Below are 17,400 nucleotides of genomic sequence, written 5' to 3' on the forward strand. Positions count from 1 at the left end.
GGAGGGACTCAGGAAGGACACCCAGTGTAGTAAAAGGGCCTGCTCATTAAGCCAACACAGCCGCATGTCAGCAGGCAAAACAGACAAGAAGGGAAGTGGGGTTGGGCTGGGCCAAGCATTTGATGAATCAACCCTTCCCATGGGGTGGGGATAGCCTATCTAAAACACTAGCCTCCATTAAATCCCCTATAAAAGGTTCCTGTCCTGCTGACCTGGTACTCCATACATCGCCTAACAGCCACTTGCTCATCCTGCCTGTGCATTAGGTAAGTGCCCTCCTGAGGAACCTCTTTCTCATTCTGTGTCTTGGTGATCTGAACTCATAAAACTAGGCTGTCAGATCCAGGCCGTAGGCCTGTGGTGTCAGCTGTGGGCACAAAGTATCAGCTCTGACTGGGCATCAGGCAAACTGGGCATGTGCACTTGCGGGGAGGATGCTCTTCTGAAGCCATGGGGCTCTTTCCTTCTCCCCTGTGGCTAGCCTGGCAGCAGCTTCTTCCACCGAAGCCTGTTTTAGCAGCAGCAATGGAACCGCCCATGTGCCTTCCTGTACATCAAAGGTGTCTTATTCTTAAGGTTCTGGAAGCCTCTTTGCAGTGCTCAGAGTCTGTGAGGCCAGAATCAGGTTTCTCCTGCCAACCTGACAATGGGCTTGAAACTTGTCGCAGAGGAAGGGGCTTACATGGCGGTCCTCCCCCACCTCAGGGCCATATTTAGGCAAGATGAGTTTATAGATTTGTCTGAAGGGATCTGAAGTGTAACTAAAAAGTCATATTATTTTTATTATTTGTAGGTCAGTGGTTAAGGTTTTCCATATGATAAACAACAAAAAAACAGGATCTTTTCATTTTTCTGTTGAGGTACAATATTCTGAGTTTTGTACCTTGATGTACAAAAGCAAAGTCTGCCTGAAATTTTTGACTACTAGTGGGTAGAAAGGACACCCCCTGAAGAGCCCACCTGGGGTCTGTAGCCTTTGGCCACATTATCCCACCTTCCCCAGTGCCAAGTCTTCCTCCTTCCTGCCTCCTTCATTCTGCTGCCTCTGTACCCGGGCCTCCCTTCTCTCACGCCTTCTCCTTCCCATCTCATGGTGCTATCTCCCAGTGTCCCAGCATCTGCAGCCTTCTACCTCCCCTTGCATTTGAAACTTGCCATCTCCAGTGCCATCTCCTGGTCTCTGAGGCTTCTGCTTTAATGCACCTCCATGTCCCTTTGCCTCTTGCCCATCCAGCTGCACTCAAGACTCACTTCAAGCTATGCCCAGATCCCCGGCTAATGAGAAGGAAAATCTCTCCCTTCATTTGGGAGCCACTCCTCACAGGCCACCCACACTGTGGGCTGGCAGGATCCACATACCTATGGGCAGGCTGACCTCCCTTACAGGTACCAGCGCTGAGGACAGAAGTCACATTCAGAGGAACTTAGGACATGGAGCATTGCCAATAGCTGGTAGTCTAGCCTCTTCCTCAACACCTACCCAAAAGGCAGCAAGAAAGGGTGGAGTCAGGCCCCTGGTTTTCCTGCTTGGCCCCACCCAGGCAGGGGTTGACTATATATACTTACTGCCTGTCAGTGTTCCTAGCAGGACCCTAATACCATATGACAGGAAACCATTAGGCTGGGTAGACTGTCCACAGGGTACAGTCTAGAAGACTTATTGCATTTGGGTTAAGGAGATAAGGGCTCTTGGGTTTCTTGGTTCCCCCAAGCTGTGGGGCCTTGAGCAAATAACCTAACTTCTCTGAACCTGTTTCCTCACCTATAAAAAAGTGGAGATAATAAGTACAAGAAATGATGCATATGGAAGTGCTTTGTGAGCAGTAGTTTACATAGATGTACAAACATTAGGTATGTGTATAATAACATAATGATGATATTTAATAGCTGGCATTTAGTATAAGCCAGCATCTGCCAAGTGCTTTATATGAATTATCTCTTTTAATCTTCACAATAATCCTATCAAGTATGTACTTGATAAGATTACCTTCATTCCACAATAAGTAAACCAAGGCTTGGAAAGGCAAAGCAACCTGCCCTAGCTCACCTAACAGACAGGTGGTGAAGCTAGCATAGAAGTCCTGACTCTGGAGCCTGCTGCTAACCATGGTGTGCCCTTCCTTCCCATTCATAAAATCCATTAAGTAGGAAAGGAGGAAGAAGGAAGACCCAGACAGACCAGAAGCAAGGCTGAATATGCAAGAGAGACCTAGAAGTAACAGGAGGAAATGCTGAAGTTGATTGTGGAGCCCCCAAGGGGGCTTTGTTTCTTTCTCCAGCTTGAGTCCAAAGATGCCCCAGTTATTGCAAAACATTAATGGGATCATCGAAGCCTTTGGGCGCTACGCCAGGACCGAGGGCAGCTGCACAGTGCTCTCCCACGGGGAGCTGAAAAGGCTCCTGGAACATGAGTTTGCTGATGTCATTGTGGTATGACGTACCGGCCAGGCGGGGAGGGCGGGAAAGGAGAGATGAAACAGGTTTGCAGGCAAACGCTTTGCCTCAGGAATCTGAGCAGGCAGCCAGGCCCACCGAGCCTCCTGGCAGCTGTGCAGGCTGAGAGAGAGAAAGCAAAGGAATAGTCACAGCAGTTGACAGGCCTGGTCCTTAGAGAAAACACTTTGACTTCAATTAATTCTAATTTGGAGACAATGTGAAAGGACTCACAGGGGACAGCTCAGAGAGAAACAGAGTCTTTGAATGTTCTAGAAATGAAAGTAATTGCTGCTTTCTGCTGCTTCTTAAATCTGATATAGTAACTACTTCCTATGTCTATCAGAAATTTGATCATCCATTAATAAGAATTCATTAGAACCATAGCTCTGTATCTTGCAGTTGCTCAAAAATATTAGCTGAGTGGTCACATCAGAAATGAGTTTTGGAGGGCAGGTTGGTTATTATCAGGTAGACGTGCACTCTAGGAGCCCCTCTCCACTCCCCCAACCACTGGCAAAGCAACCCAGGGCCTTGAGTCATGTCCCTCTCTCCCTGTCTTTGGTTTGCATCTAAAGCAACCATGATGATGGTCTTAGAGACAGGAATGCATAGACACAACAGGATGCATACTCAGGGCAACTTGTGGTCCCACCAGACCCCACCCACCCCATCTTCAGAAAACACTTGAGCCTCAGTGAAGATCTCACTGAATCCCCTTGGGGCCGTGTTCCTGCTGTGCTTCTCCTGGTGTTGGACTTCCTGGAAAGAATCCTGCTCAATGCCAGGGGCCAGGGGCCAAGGACAGCCCAAAGAGTCATTATGAGCTCAATCATTCATTCATTCTTCATTGAATCTTGATCCAGTTCTCCCATAGGCCATAAATTACACCAAGCACAGAAGGTACAAAACAAAAGGTGCTTTCTACCCTTGCAAAAGGGGCAGGACTACACACTGAAAGTGATTTCGTGTTAGGGTTGATGTAGCTATGTGAGTGGTGTGGGGCACAGCACAGGTGAGCTCCCAAGTTCGGGGGTGGGAAGCCTGAAAGATGAGTGCACTGTCCCAACCACACCATCCTCAGGGGAGGGATGATGATTTGGCCCCTTCTCCACAGAAACCCCATGATCCTGCCACTGTGGATGAAGTCCTTCGCCTGCTGGATGAAGATGATACAGGAACTGTGGAATTCAAGGAATTCCTGGTCCTGGTGTTTAAAGTCGCCCAAGCCTGTTTCAAGACAATGAGCGAGAGTCCTGCGGAGGCTTGTGGATCTCAAGAGTCTGGAAGCCTCCCCACTGGGGCCTCACAAGAGCTGGGGAAAGAACAGAGCAGGAGAGCTGAAGTGGGGCAGGCTAGAGAAGGACAGCATCGTGAGGGGAGCCAATGTGGACAGAGCACACAGGCCTCCAGAGGACAGGCAGGGGCTGGGGCTCAGATCCATGGTCAGGATGTTGGCCAGGACAGGCAGTCTGAATCTCAGAGACAAGAGAGAGAGAGTCAGCAGACACAAGCTGGGGGACATGTGCAGCAGACACTGAGAGTGGGAGAAGACAAGAGACACCAGACCAGACAGAGGGAGTCAGAGAGACAGTCACAGACCAGGGAACAGGACAGAACACACCAGATAAGTGAACCAGTGACTGGAACTGGAACTCAAAACCAGACACATGCAACCCAGACTGTGGAACAGAACAGAAGCCATCACATAGGAAGACCTGGCACACAGTCACAGGAGTCTACCCATGGCCAGACCAGAGAGACTGAGGTCCAGAATCAAGACAGGAGCCAGACAAGCCAGACAGTAACAGGAGAACATGTTCAGACACCGGGAGGTGCCACCCAGGCTGTGGAGCAGGACAGAAGCCGTCAGATAGGAAGCCCTAGCACACAGCCACAGGAGTCCACCCATGGCCAGACGAGAGAGACTGAGGTCCAGAATCAAGACAGGAGCCAGACAAGCCAGACAGTGACAGGAGAACATGTTCAGACACTGGGAGGTGACACCCAGGCTGTGGAGCAGGACAGAAGCCGTCAGATAGGAAGCCCTAGCACACAGCCACAGGAGTCCACCCATGGCCAGGCCAGAGAGACTGAGGTCCAGAATCAAGACAGGAGCCAGACAAGCCAGACAGTGACAGGAGAACGTGTTCAGACACCGGGAGGTGTCACCCGGGCTGTGGAGCAGGACAGGAACTGTCAGATAGGAAGCCCTAGCACACAGCCACAGGAGTCCACCCATGGCCAGGCCAGAGAGACTGAGGTCCAGAATCAAGACAGGAGCCAGACAAGCCAGACAGTGACAGGAGAACATGTTCAGACACCGGGAGGTGTCACCCAGGCCATACAGCAGGACAGGAGCCGTCAGATAGGAAGCCCTAGCACACAGCCACAGGAGTCCACCCATGGCCAGGCCAGAGAGACTGAGGTCCAGAATCAAGACAGGAGCCAGACAAGCCAGACAGTGACAGGAGAACGTGTTCAGACACCGGGAGGTGTCACCCGGGCTGTGGAGCAGGACAGGAGCCGTCATATAGGAAGCCCTAGCATTCAGCCACAGGAGTCCACCCACGGTCAGACCAGAGGGACTGAGGTCCAGGGTCAAAACAGGTGCCAAACAAGTGAAGTGGTGACAGGAGAACACATTCAGACACAGGCAGGGTCACAAACCCAGACACACACCCAGACCATGGAGCAGGACAGGAGCCAGACTGCAAGTCACATAGGGGATAGAGATGAGGGACGGACCCAGAGGCAGTCAGGCAGAGGTCACAGATGGACACCAGTGAGCCATTATGAGTCAGGAGAGAGAAAGCTGGAAGGACAGGCCCAGGCTGGGGCAAGCACTCTGACAGGCAGACAGGACTGGAGCACCACTCACCCAAGGTACAGTGTGACAGGCAGGCAAGGAGAGAGAGAACACACAGTGGTTACCCAGGAGTGGGTAGATGACCACACAAGGGAGATGGAGATCCCAAGGCAGGACCAGAGCAGCCTGCATACTGGCATGCCTTCAGCCCAGGGCCAGGAGGCAGCCCAGCCAGGAGGGAAGCGAGGCCTCACAGCCAGGGGGCTATATTCTTACTTCAAGAGCAACAATCCATGAATGTCCCAGCCCCAGACTCCAGTGCCCAGTACTGGAAGAAGACAGCTGCAGAGGTGTTGGCTTGTCCTGCCCTGACCAGTCCAGCTGGCATGTCTCTGGACATTAGTTCTTAATCATGGTGTTTCTCTCTTAGGTCTTTCTCAATGAAGACATTTCTGTAAGATGCTTTTTATCCTAAATTCCTCTCTGAGCTGCTCTGCTGTGCTGACACCCTCAGAACAGGAAGACACAGAGCTGTCACCCATTTATGCCAAATTCTCCTCAGTTTATGGGGGTTTCAGAGCTACTTTTATCTCTTCCATCTGTCCATTGCCCCATCTATCTTAATGCACCAATAAAACCTTCCTGTGTAACTGGGTTCTGTGTCCCTTTCAATCACTATTGACATGGTGGGCTAAGGGCTATAGGACTGTGATGATGAATTTGACATGCCCCATACCCTTTCATCTGGTTGAGAAAATATTGCGCAAGATTCCCAGAATTATAAAAACATGAAGAGAGTAGATATCATATTTTTATACTTGGCAGAGATGGATCAGAAAAGTTTTCAAACAAAATGTCTTTTTGCAATGCCCTTAAAAAACAAGCAGGATTTAGGTAGGTAGGTAGGCTCTAATTTTAGAGTGTTAAGTCTCTGTTCACATGTAAGTTCACATAGGAAGGCCAACTTCAGGTTACTAATAAATGGAGGAAGGCCACTGGAGACTGTGTGGGTGAGAAGGGAAAAGCATGTGCTCCCAGGAACTGAGCCAGGAACCAGAGCCCTGGCACCTCCTCTGTGTCAGCCCTCACCTCTCATTATGTCTCACCCACTCGACATGAACAAGTTACGGGGTAGAAATTCTTAACTCTGGTTTATTGTAATAATTATCTCAGAAGCAGTTTTTATTTTTTTATTATAATAATATTTTTTATTATATTATGTTAGTCACCATATAGATTTATCCACCTAATTTCAGAGAACTGGGTCCACAGGTTTCAAGTGGAGCCTATGAAAATTGTGTAAAAACTATAAGGGGACTTCTGCTTCTGGCAGTGTGGCAGACTAGATACTCTGAAGGGCCTTCCACAACAAAATAACTAGATCCTGCATAAAGCATATTTTCCATTTCATTTTGGTTTATAGGAAGTAAGGGCAATCTCCAATGAGAAAACAAAGATGTGTTAGGGTGATTAACAACCTATAGGCAGGGGAGGAGTTATGGTGGTGGAGAAGTAGGAGGACCCTATGCTTGCCTTGATCTTGACGCAACTAGATAAATATCAACTCATTATGAACACCTAAGAAATCTATGTGAAGATTGAGAGAATAAACTGCACAACTAGTGGGAGAGAAGAGGCCACATCATGGAAGACAAGCGGTGCAGAGAGATGATTTAGGGGAAAAAAGAGTCATGGAAGCTGCAGAGGAGAGGGGGCCCTGATCAGGTGGAAAGGACAGAGAAAGAGAGAACAGGGCACGGGCATTGCACAAGAAAAACACTTCCCCAAAATCACTGACAGAGAAAACGAAAGGGGCTGATTATTGCAAGTTTTTATAAGCAATGGAGCTCAAAGTCTGATGTTTTAGAAGTCCACACCATCACCAGGGTGGAGCTTGGTGGGTGCAGAGGCATTCCTGTGGAGAAGCAAGGTAGAGGCCAGGAGCAGGAAGCATGGTCTGAGGATCCCCTGGGTCACACCAGGAGAGACAGTTCCCCTTCTTGGAGAGCATTTGGGAGAGATGGCATGGCCTCTCTGGGTACAAAAGAGCCAGTGAGCTCTGCTCATTAGCATAGGAGCAGAGACACCTCCTGAGGAGAGCCAGCCTGGACATTGGCTTTTCATTTCACGTTACTCTAAACTCCAAGCTCCTACACATTCCTGCAACTGCCTTTATGAAAAAACCAGTACTAGCCCCAGCACAGTGAGACACTACCCCAGAGGATCAGCATGGGTCTGTGTCCCACCAGGCCTAAGATTTGGAGTTTTGAAGCCCAGCCAGCATGCTTGAGATAAAACATAGGAGCACTGCACTTTTAGGTGGACAGACAACCTGGACACAGACAGGGTGAAGGCAGGGTTCTGACAGAAGCCAGGCACACAAGAGGGGAGATTGTGTGCTCTTCTGTGAGGGCCTTCCTGAATAGTGGCAGCTGCAAATGCCCCAATCCAGGGACAAGAGAGTGGGCTGATGCCACTGACCCACTGCAGTGAGAAATACAGTGCTCCTGAGGAGGCTGGAGCCACTTACACCAAACATTGTGCCACTGTGCCCTGCAGGTACAGTTCCACTAGGGCAAGACTTCCAGAGAATCAGGGCAGCAGGTCCCTTCCTCAGAACAGCGGCACACCCCCCCCACACACACCCCCACATACAGATGCACCAACTCTACTGACCATAGACATCTGCAAAGCTTCAGCTCTAGGGGAAATAGGATCCAGCTTTTTTTAACAAGCAGATCAAAACACAACTATTTAAAACTCACCACACAGTGGACAAGGTTCAAACACTCCCCAGTGCAGGCAAAGAGAAATTCTGCAGAGGACTGACCTGCAGGAAAGAGCAGCAAAAACACAACAGCAGAGTGCAGAAAGCATATACCAGAAACAATTCCTGAAGCAACAGGCCCTGGGCAGTATAAGGTCTCTTCTTCATAAAGCCATTACTCTCAGGAGCAGCAAACATAGCATGCATCCCTAACACACAGAAGACAGAGACCTACATGATATGCCAAGATGGCAGAACTGATCCAAAAAGAAAGAACAAGAAAAGGTCACAGCCAGGCAGCTGGCGGTGTTAGAAACACAAAGGACAGAGATGTGCTGACCCTGGAACTGAGGGCTGGGATGCTGGCTGTGGGGTGCACATCCCGGATGCTGCAGGGTTTAGCAGCACCAACAAAAACAGAGTTAAAGTGGCCAGAAGAGCTCAGTGGAGAGCGGACTGCGATCTCTCTGTTCTGAGACAGAGGCTGAGATTCAGCCACTGCTGCTCTGACTCTCAGAAGAGGCACAGCAAACCACCAGGGAAAGCAGCCAGAGAACAAAAGCCTGGAAATACCGGCTCACATTGTGTTCGTCCCCATCCCCCCTCACAGGGGACAGGGAGACTCTACCCAAACAGGGTTGCCTGAGTAACAGCATGGCAGGCCACTCCCCCAGAAGGCAGGCTGAAAAATCAGGAAGCCCACATCCCTAAGGTCCCTATAAAACAAGTGCACACTCTCTGGTTCCTGGTCAATAATTTGGGCTCTGGGCAACCCCGCAACCTCTCCTCATCAGAATGATGAGAAGGAGAAATCCCCCCCAGCAAAGAAAGATAACGAGTCTGTGGCCTCTGCCACAGAACTGATGGATTTGGATATAAGCAAATTATCAGAAATGGAGTTCAGAGTAACACTGGTCAAGATGATGGGTAGACTTGAAAAAAAATTAACAAAAATATTAACGAGAATATAGAATCTCTAAGGGCGGAAATGAGAGCAAATCTGGCAGAAATTAAAAATTCTATGAGCCAAATGCAGTCAAAACTAGAGGCTCTGACGGCCAGGGTGAATGAGGCAGAAGAACGAATCAGCGAATTGGGGGATGGAATGGTAGAAGAGAAAGCTAAAACAGAAACTTGCTCAAAAAAATCCAATCTCAAGAATGTAGGTTACGGTAGATTACTGACTCATGAAACGTTCCAATATCAGAATCATCAGCATCCCCTGTGGAGGATGGAGGGGGTGGAGAAAAAGAGAGGTCTAGAAGAGATATTTGAACAAACTGTAGCTGAAAACTTCCCTAATCTACCAAAGGAAACAAGCATTCATGTCCAAGAGGCAGAGAGGACCCCTCCCAAGCTCAACCATGACAAAACTACACCACGTCACGTCATAGTGACGTCACGTCATAGTGCAATTCGCAAATATTAGACCCACGGATACAGTATTGAAAGCGGCCAGGGCAAAGAAATTTCTCACGTACCAAGCCAAAGTATCAGGATCACATCAGACCTGTCAACACAGACCTGGAATGAGAGAAAGGGTTGGGAGGGGGCATTTTTAAAGCTCTTTCAGAGAAAAACATGCAGCCAAGGATCCTTTATCCAGCAAGGCTGTCATTCAGAATTGGTGGAGAGATAAGGACCTCCCAGAATCGCCAGTCACTGACCAATTTCATAACCATGAAACCAGCCCTACAGGAGATATTAAGGGGGGTTCTATAAAAGTAAAAAAGCCCCAAAAGGGATACAGAACAGAAAGTCACAATCTACAGAAACAAAGAATTTACAGGCGACATGACATCATTAAAATCATATCTCTCAATAATCACTCTCAATGTGAATGGCCTAAATGCTTCCATAAATGCCACAGGGTGTCAGATTGGATAAAAAGACATGACCCATCCATTTGCTGTCTACAAGAGACTCATTTTGAACCTAAAGATACATCCAGACTGAAAGTAAAAGGAGGGAAAACCATCCTTCATGCCAATGGACCTCAAAAGAAAGCTGGGGTAGCAATTCTCATATCAGACAGATTGGATATTAAACTAAAGACTGTAGTTAGAGATAAAGAAGGGCAGTATATTATTATTAAAGGATGTATCCAACAAGTGGATATGACAGTTAGAAATATCTATGCCCCAAACAGGGGAGCAGCTAGATACACAAACCAACACTTAACTAGAGTAAAGAGACATGTAGATAAAAACACATTAATAGTGGGGGGCCTCAACACCCCACTCTCAGCAACAGACAGATAACCTAAGCAGAAAATCAACAAAGAAACAAGAGCTTTGAATGCCATACTATACCAGATGGACCTCATAGATATTTATAGAACACTACACCCCAGAACAAAAGAATATTCATTCTATTCTAATGCACATGGAACATTCTCCAGAATAGACCATGTTCTGGGTCACAAAACAGGTCTCAACTGATACCAAAAGACTGAAATAATTCCCTGCATATTCTCAGATCACAGTGCTTTGACACTGGAACTCAATCACAAGGAAAAATTTTGAAGAAACTCAAACACTTGGAAACTAAGAACCATCCTGCTCAAGAATGATTGGGTAAACCAGGAAAATTAAAAATCAATTTAAACAATTTATGGAGACCAATGAGAATGAAAACACAATGGTCCAAAACCTATGGGATACTGCAAAGGCAGTCCTAAGGGGAAAATACATAGCCATCCAAGCCTCACTCAAAAGAATAGAAAAATCTAAAATGCAGTATTTATTTTCTCACCTCAATGAGCTGGAACAGCAATAGAAGGACAGGCCTCATCCACGCACAAGAAAGCAGTTGATCAAGATGAGAGCAGAAATCAATGAATTAGAAACCAGGAGTACAGTAGAGCAGATCAACAGAACTAGAAGCTGGTTGTTTGAAAGAATAAATAAAATTGACAGACCACTGGCCAGACTTATCTAAAAGAATAGAGAAAGTACCCAAATTAATAAAATTATGAATGAAAAGGGAGAGGTCACAACCAACACCAATGAAATTGGAAGGATTATTAGAAAATTTTATCAAGAGGGGCGCCTGGGTAGCGCAGTCATTAAGCGTCTGCCTTCAGCTCAGGGCGTGATCCCGGCATTCCGGGATCGAGTCCCACATCGGGATCCTCTGCTGGGCGCCTACTTCTTCCTCTCCCACTCCCCTGCTGTGTTCCCTCTCTCGCTGGCTATCTCTGTGTCACATAAATAAATAAAATCTTTTAAAAAAAGGAACTTTTATCAACAGATTTATGACAATAAATTAAGCAATCTGGCTGAAATGGAGGACTTCCTGGAAACCTATAAACTACCAAGACTGAAGCAGGAAGAAATTGATTTTTTAAACAGGCCAATTAATTATGAGGAGATTGAAACAGGGATAAAAAACCTTCCAAAAAACAAAACTCCAGGACCAGACGGTTTTCCTGGGGAATTCTACCAAACATTCAAAGAAGAAATCATACCTATTCTCCTAAAGCTATTTCAAAAAATAGACCAGAAGGAAAACTACCAAACTCATTCTATGAGGCCAATATTACCTTGATCCCCAACGAGGCAAAGACCCCATCAAAAAGGAGAATTACAGACAGATTTGTCTAATCAATATGGATGCCAAAATTCTCAACAAGATCCTGGCTAATAGAATCCAACAGTACATTAAAAGGATTATCCATCATGGGGCGCCTGGGTGGCACAGTGGTTAAGCGTCTGCCTTCGACTCAGGGCGTGATCCCGGCATTCTGGGATCGAGCCCCACATCAGGCTCCTCCACTATGAGCCTGCTTCTTCCTCTCCCACTCCCCCTGCTTGTGCTCCCTCTCGCTGGCTGTCTCTATCTCTGTCAAATAAATAAATAAAATCTTAAAAAAAAAAAAAAAGGATTATCCATCATGACCAAGTGGGATTCATCCCAGGGAAGCAAGCGTGGTTTTACACTCGCAAAACTATCAGTATCATAAATTTTATCAGCAAGAAAAAAGCCAAAAATCATATGATTCTTTCAATAGATGCAGAAAAATCATTTGACAAAATACAGCATCCTTTCCTGATTAAAAGCCTTCAGAGTGTAGGGATAGAGGATACATTCCTCAATCTCATAAAAACCATCTATGAAAAGCCTACAGCAAATATCATTCTCAATGGGGAAAAGCTGGAAGCCTTTCCCTTAAGATCAGGAACACGACAGGACTTCCGGTTAAGATGGCGGAGGAGTAGGAGACACTTTTTTCAGCCGGTCCTCTGAGTCGAGCTGGATAGGTACCAGACCAGCCTAAACAACCACGGAACCAGCCTGAGACGCAGGAAGATGCATCTGGATCTCTACAAATGAACATCTCCAGCGCTGAGTATTGAGGTACGAAGAGGGGAGCCATGAAACCGTGCACAGATATCGGAAGATAAATGGAAGAGGGAGGGAGGCGCCGCGTTCGGGCGCCGGGAAGCGGTAGCCACTTGCACGGGAGAGCGGGCGGGGTTTGAGGACGGCACCCGCAAAATGGCAGACTGAGACCGTGAGCTAGGTGCGTGCGCCACCAGGCATCTCGCGGAACACCGGAATCCCAGTGCGCTCACTGGATCCAGACTGAGACCGGGAGCTTCCGGAGCGCGCGCGGGGCGGCTGGCGGCATTAGAAACACAAAGGACAGAGACGAGCCGGCCCTGAAAGTGAGGGCTGGGACACCGGGTGTGGGGCGCACATCCCGGGACGCTGCAGGGTTGAGCAGCACCAACAGTAACAGAGTTAAAGTGGCCAGAACATTAGTAGAAAACGGGCCACAATCCCTCTGTTCCGTGACAGAGGCTGAAATTCAGCCGCTGCTGCTCTGACTCTCAGAAGAGGCACAGCAGACCGCCAGGGAAAGCCGCCAGAGAACAAAAGCCTGGAAATACCGGCTCAGAGAGTGCCCATCACCATCCCCCCTCGCAGGGGACGCGGAGACTCTACCCAAACAGGGTTGCCTGAGTATCGGCGCGGCAGGCCCCTCCCCCAGAAGGCAGGCTGAAAAATCAAGAAGCCCACAACCCGGGCGCCTGGGTGGCGCAGTCATTGAGCGCCTGTCTTCGGCTTAGGGCGTGATCCTAGCGTTCCGGAAAGGAGTCCCTCATCGGGCTCCTCTGCTGGGAGCCTGCTTCTTCCTCTCCCACTCCCTTGCTTCTGTTCCCTCTCTCGCTGGTTGGCTGCCACATAAATAAATAAATAAAATCTTTAAAGAAGAAGCCCACATCCCTAAGATCCCTATAAAACAAGGGGCACGGCCTGGGACCCAGTCAATAATTGGGGCTCTGGACAACCCCGCAGCCTCTCCTCATCAGAATGACAAGAAGGAGAAGCCCCCCCCCAGCAAAGAAAAGACAGTGAGTCTGTGGCCTCTGCCACAGAAATAATGGATATGGATGTAACCAAAGTATCAGAAATGGAATTCAGAGTAATGATGGTCAAAATGATGAGTAGAATTGAAAAAACTATTAACGAAAAGTTTACTGAGAATATAGAATCCCTAAGGACAGAAATGAGAGCGAATTTGACAGAAATTAAAAATTCTATGAGCCAAATACAGGCAAAACTAGAGGCTCTGACAGCCAGGGTCACAGAAGCAGAGGAACGGGTTAGTGAATTGGAGGATGGGTTAATAGAGGAAAAAATGAAAATAGAAGATGGTCTTAAAAAAATCCACACCCACGAATGTAGGTTACGGGAGATTACTGACTCAACAAAACGATCCAATGTTAGAATCATCGGCATCCCTGAGGGGGTGGAGAAAAACAGAGGACTAGAAGAGATATTTGAACAAATTGTAGCTGAAAACTTCCCTACACTAGCAAGGGAAACAAACATTCGTGTCCAAGAGGCAGAGAGGACCCCTCCCAAGCTCAACCACGACAAACCTACGCCACGTCACGTCATAGTGCATTTCGCAAATATTAGATCCAAGGGTACAGTATTGAAAGCGGCCAGGGCAAAGAAATTTCTCACGTACCAAGGCAAAGGCATCAGAATTACGTCAGACCTGTCTACACAGACCTGGAATGAGAGAAAGGGCTGGGGGAGCATATTTAAAGCTCTTTCAGAGAAAAACATGCAGCCAAGGATCCTTTATCCAGCAAGGCTGTCATTCAGAATTGATGGAGAAATGAAGACATTTCAGAATCGCCAGTTACTAACCAATTTCGTAACCATGAAACCAGCCCTACAGGAGATATTATGGGGGGTTCTATAAAAGTAAAAAGGCCCCAAGAGTGATACAGAACAGAAAGTCACAGCCAATACAACAATCACATTACTGGCAATATGGCATCATTAAAATCATATCTCTCAGTAATCAGTCTTAATGTAAATGGTTTGAACCATCCCATAAACGCCACAGGGTTGCAGATTGGATAAAAAGATATGACCCATCCATTTGCTGTCTACAAGAGACTCATTTCGAACCCAAAGATGCATTCAGACTGAGAGTAAGGGGATGGAGTACCATCTTTCACGCAAATGGGCCTCAAAAGAAAGCTGGGGTAGCAATTCTCATATCAGATAAATTGGATTTTAAACTACAGACTATAGTTAGAGACGCAGAAGGGCACTATATTATTCTTAAAGGAAGTATTCAACAAGTGGATATGACAATTATAAATATATATGCCCCCAACAGGGGAGCAGCAAGATACACAAGCCAACTCTTAACCAGAATAAAGAGACATATAGATAAAAATACATTAATAGTAGGGGACCTCAACACTCCACTCTCAGAAATAGACAGAACACCCTGGCAAAAACTAAGCAAAGAATCAAAGGCTTTGAATGCCATACTCGACGAGTTGGACCTCTTAGATATATATAGAACACTACACCCCAGAACCAAAGAATACTCATTCTATTCTAATGCCCATGGAACATTTTCAAGAATAGACCATGTTCTGGGACACAAAACAGGTCTCAGCCGATACCAAAAGATTGAAATTATCCCCTGCATATTCTCAGACCACAACGCTCTGAAATTGGAACTCAACCACAAGGAAAAATTTGGAAGAAATTCAAACACTTGGAGACTAAGAACCATCCTGCTCAGGAATGACTCGATAAACCAGGAAATCAAAAATGAAATTAAACAATTTATGGAGACCAATGAGAATGAAAATACAAAGGTCCAAAACCTATGGGATACTGCAAAGGCAGTCCTAAGGGGGAAATACATAGCCATCCAAGCCTCACTCAAAAGAATAGAAAAATCTAAAATGCAGTTTTTATATTCTCACCTCAAGAAGCTGGAACAGCAACACAGGGACAGGCCTAATCCATGCATGAGGAAGCAGTTGACCAAAATTAGAGCTGAAATCAATCAAGCAGAAACCAGAAGTACAGTAGAGCAGATCAACAGGACTAGAAGCTGGTTCTTTGAGAGAATCAATAAAATTGACAGACCACTGGCAAGACTTATCCAAAAGAAAAGAGAAAGGACCCAGATTATTAAAATTATGAATGAAAAGGGAGAGGTCACGACAAACACCATGGAAATTGGAAGGATTATTAGAAATTTTTATCAACAGCTATATGCCAATAAACTAAGCAATCTGGAAGAGATAGAATCCTTCCTGGAAACCTATAAACTACCAAGATTGAAACCGGAAGAAATTGATTTCTTAAACAGGCCAATTAATTATGAAGAAATTGAGTCAGTGATAAACAACCTTCAAAATAACAAAACTCCAGGCCTGGACAGTTTTCCTGGGGAATTCTACCAAGCATTCAAAGAAGAAATAATACCTATTCTCCTAAAGCTATTTCAAAAAATAGAAACAGAAGGAAAGCTACCAAACTCATTCTATGAGGCCAATATTACCTTGATCCCCAAACCAGACAAAGACCCCATCAAAAAGGAGAATTACAGACCGATCTCCCTAATGAATATGGACGCCAAAATCCTCAACAAGATACTTGCTAATAGAATCCAACAGTACATTAAAAGGATTATCCATCAAGATCAAGTGGGATTCATACCTGGGATGCAAGCGTGGTTCAATATTCGCAAATCAATCAGCATGATACATAATATCAACAAGAAAACACTCAGGAACCATATAATCCTCTCAATCAATGCCGAAAAAGCATTTGACAAAATACAGCATCCTTTCCTGATTAAAACCCTTCAGAGTGTAGGAATAGAAGGTACATTTCTCAATCTCATAAAAGCCATCTATGAAAAGCCAACTGCAAATATTATTCTCAACAGGGAAAAGCTGGAAGCCTTTCCCTTAAGATCAGGAACTCGACAAGGATGCCCACTCTCGCCACTATTATTCAACATAGTACTAGAAGTCCTTGCAACAGCAATCAGACGACAAAAAGGGATCAAAGGTATTCAAATCTGCAAAGAAGAAGTCAAAATGTCTCTCTTCGCAGATGACATGATACTCTATATGGAAAACCCAAAAGAAGCCACTCCCAAACTATTAGAAGTTATAGAGCAATTCAGTAACGTGGCGGGATACAAAATCAATGCTCAGAAATCAGTTGCATTTCTATACACGAATAACGAGAACGAAGAAAGAGAAATTAGGGAATCCATCCCATTTACAATAGCACCAAAAACCATACATTACCTTGGAATTAACTTAACCAGAGACGTAAAGGACCTATATTCTAGAAACTATAAATCACTCTTGAAAGACATTGAGGAAGACATAAAAAGATGGAAAGATATTCCATGCTCATGGATCGGAAGAATTAACATAGTTAAAATGTCCATGCTACCCAGAGCAATCTACACTTTCAATGCTATCCCGATCAAAATACCGAGGACATTTTTCAAAGAACTGGAACAAATAGTCCTTAAATTTGTATGGAACCAGAAAAGGCCCCGAATCTCCAAGGAACTGTTGAAAAGGAAAAACAAAGCTGGGGGCATCACAATGCCAGATTTCGAGCTGTACTACAAAGCTGTGATCACAAAGACAGCATGGTACTGGCACAAAAACAGACACACAGACCAAGGGAACAGAATAGAGAACCCAGAAATGGACCCTCGGCTCTTTGGGCAACTAATATTTGATAAAGCAGGAAAAAACATCCAGTGGGAAAATGACAGTCTCTTCAATAAATGGTGCTGGGAAAATTGGACAGCTACATGCAAAAGAATGAAACTTGACCACTATCTCACACCATACACAAAAATAAAATCCAAATGGATGAAAGACCTTGATGTGAGACAGGAATCCATCAAAACCCTAGAGGAGAACATAGGCAGCAACCTCTACGACATCGGTCAAAGCAAGCTTTTTCATGACACATCCCCAAAGGCAAGAGAAACAAAAGATAAAATGAATTTATGGGACTTCATCAAGATTAAAAGTTTCTGCACAGCCAAGGAAACAGTCAGAAAAACTAAGAGGCAGCC

The 17,400-nt window shown here is 46.0% G+C and overlaps 1 protein-coding gene across 2 annotated transcripts; it reads left to right on the top strand.

Annotated features, from left to right (window-relative positions):
• Positions 1-215: 215 nt before the first annotated feature.
• Positions 216-5,883, top strand: CRNN (cornulin). 2 transcript variants are annotated; one of them, XM_044379635.3, is made up of 3 exons: positions 216-266; positions 2,280-2,430; positions 3,551-5,883. In XM_044379635.3, the coding sequence occupies exons 2-3, from the start codon at positions 2,293-2,295 to the stop codon at positions 5,537-5,539; spliced, it is 2,127 nt and encodes a 708-aa protein (XP_044235570.2). In that variant the 5' UTR covers positions 216-266; positions 2,280-2,292; the 3' UTR covers positions 5,540-5,883. The 2 variants fall into 2 exon arrangements, with proteins under 2 accessions (XP_044235570.2, XP_044235569.2); XM_044379634.3 differs by having other exon boundaries at positions 229-266; positions 2,258-2,430.
• Positions 5,884-17,400: the final 11,517 nt, after the last annotated feature.

The sequence above is a fragment of the Ursus arctos genome, unplaced genomic scaffold (genome assembly GCF_023065955.2).
Source record: "Ursus arctos isolate Adak ecotype North America unplaced genomic scaffold, UrsArc2.0 scaffold_12, whole genome shotgun sequence".
NCBI lineage: Eukaryota > Metazoa > Chordata > Mammalia > Carnivora > Ursidae > Ursus > Ursus arctos.

Excerpts from the sequence above, each read along its gene's own strand:
- CRNN (XM_044379635.3), top strand. The coding sequence starts at position 2,293 with ATGCCCCAGTTATTGCAAAACATTAATGGGATCATCGAAGCCTTTGGG. Across the intron at positions 2,431-3,550 it reads AGTTTGCTGATGTCATTGTG|AAACCCCATGATCCTGCCAC; the intron begins GTATGACGTACC and ends CCTTCTCCACAG.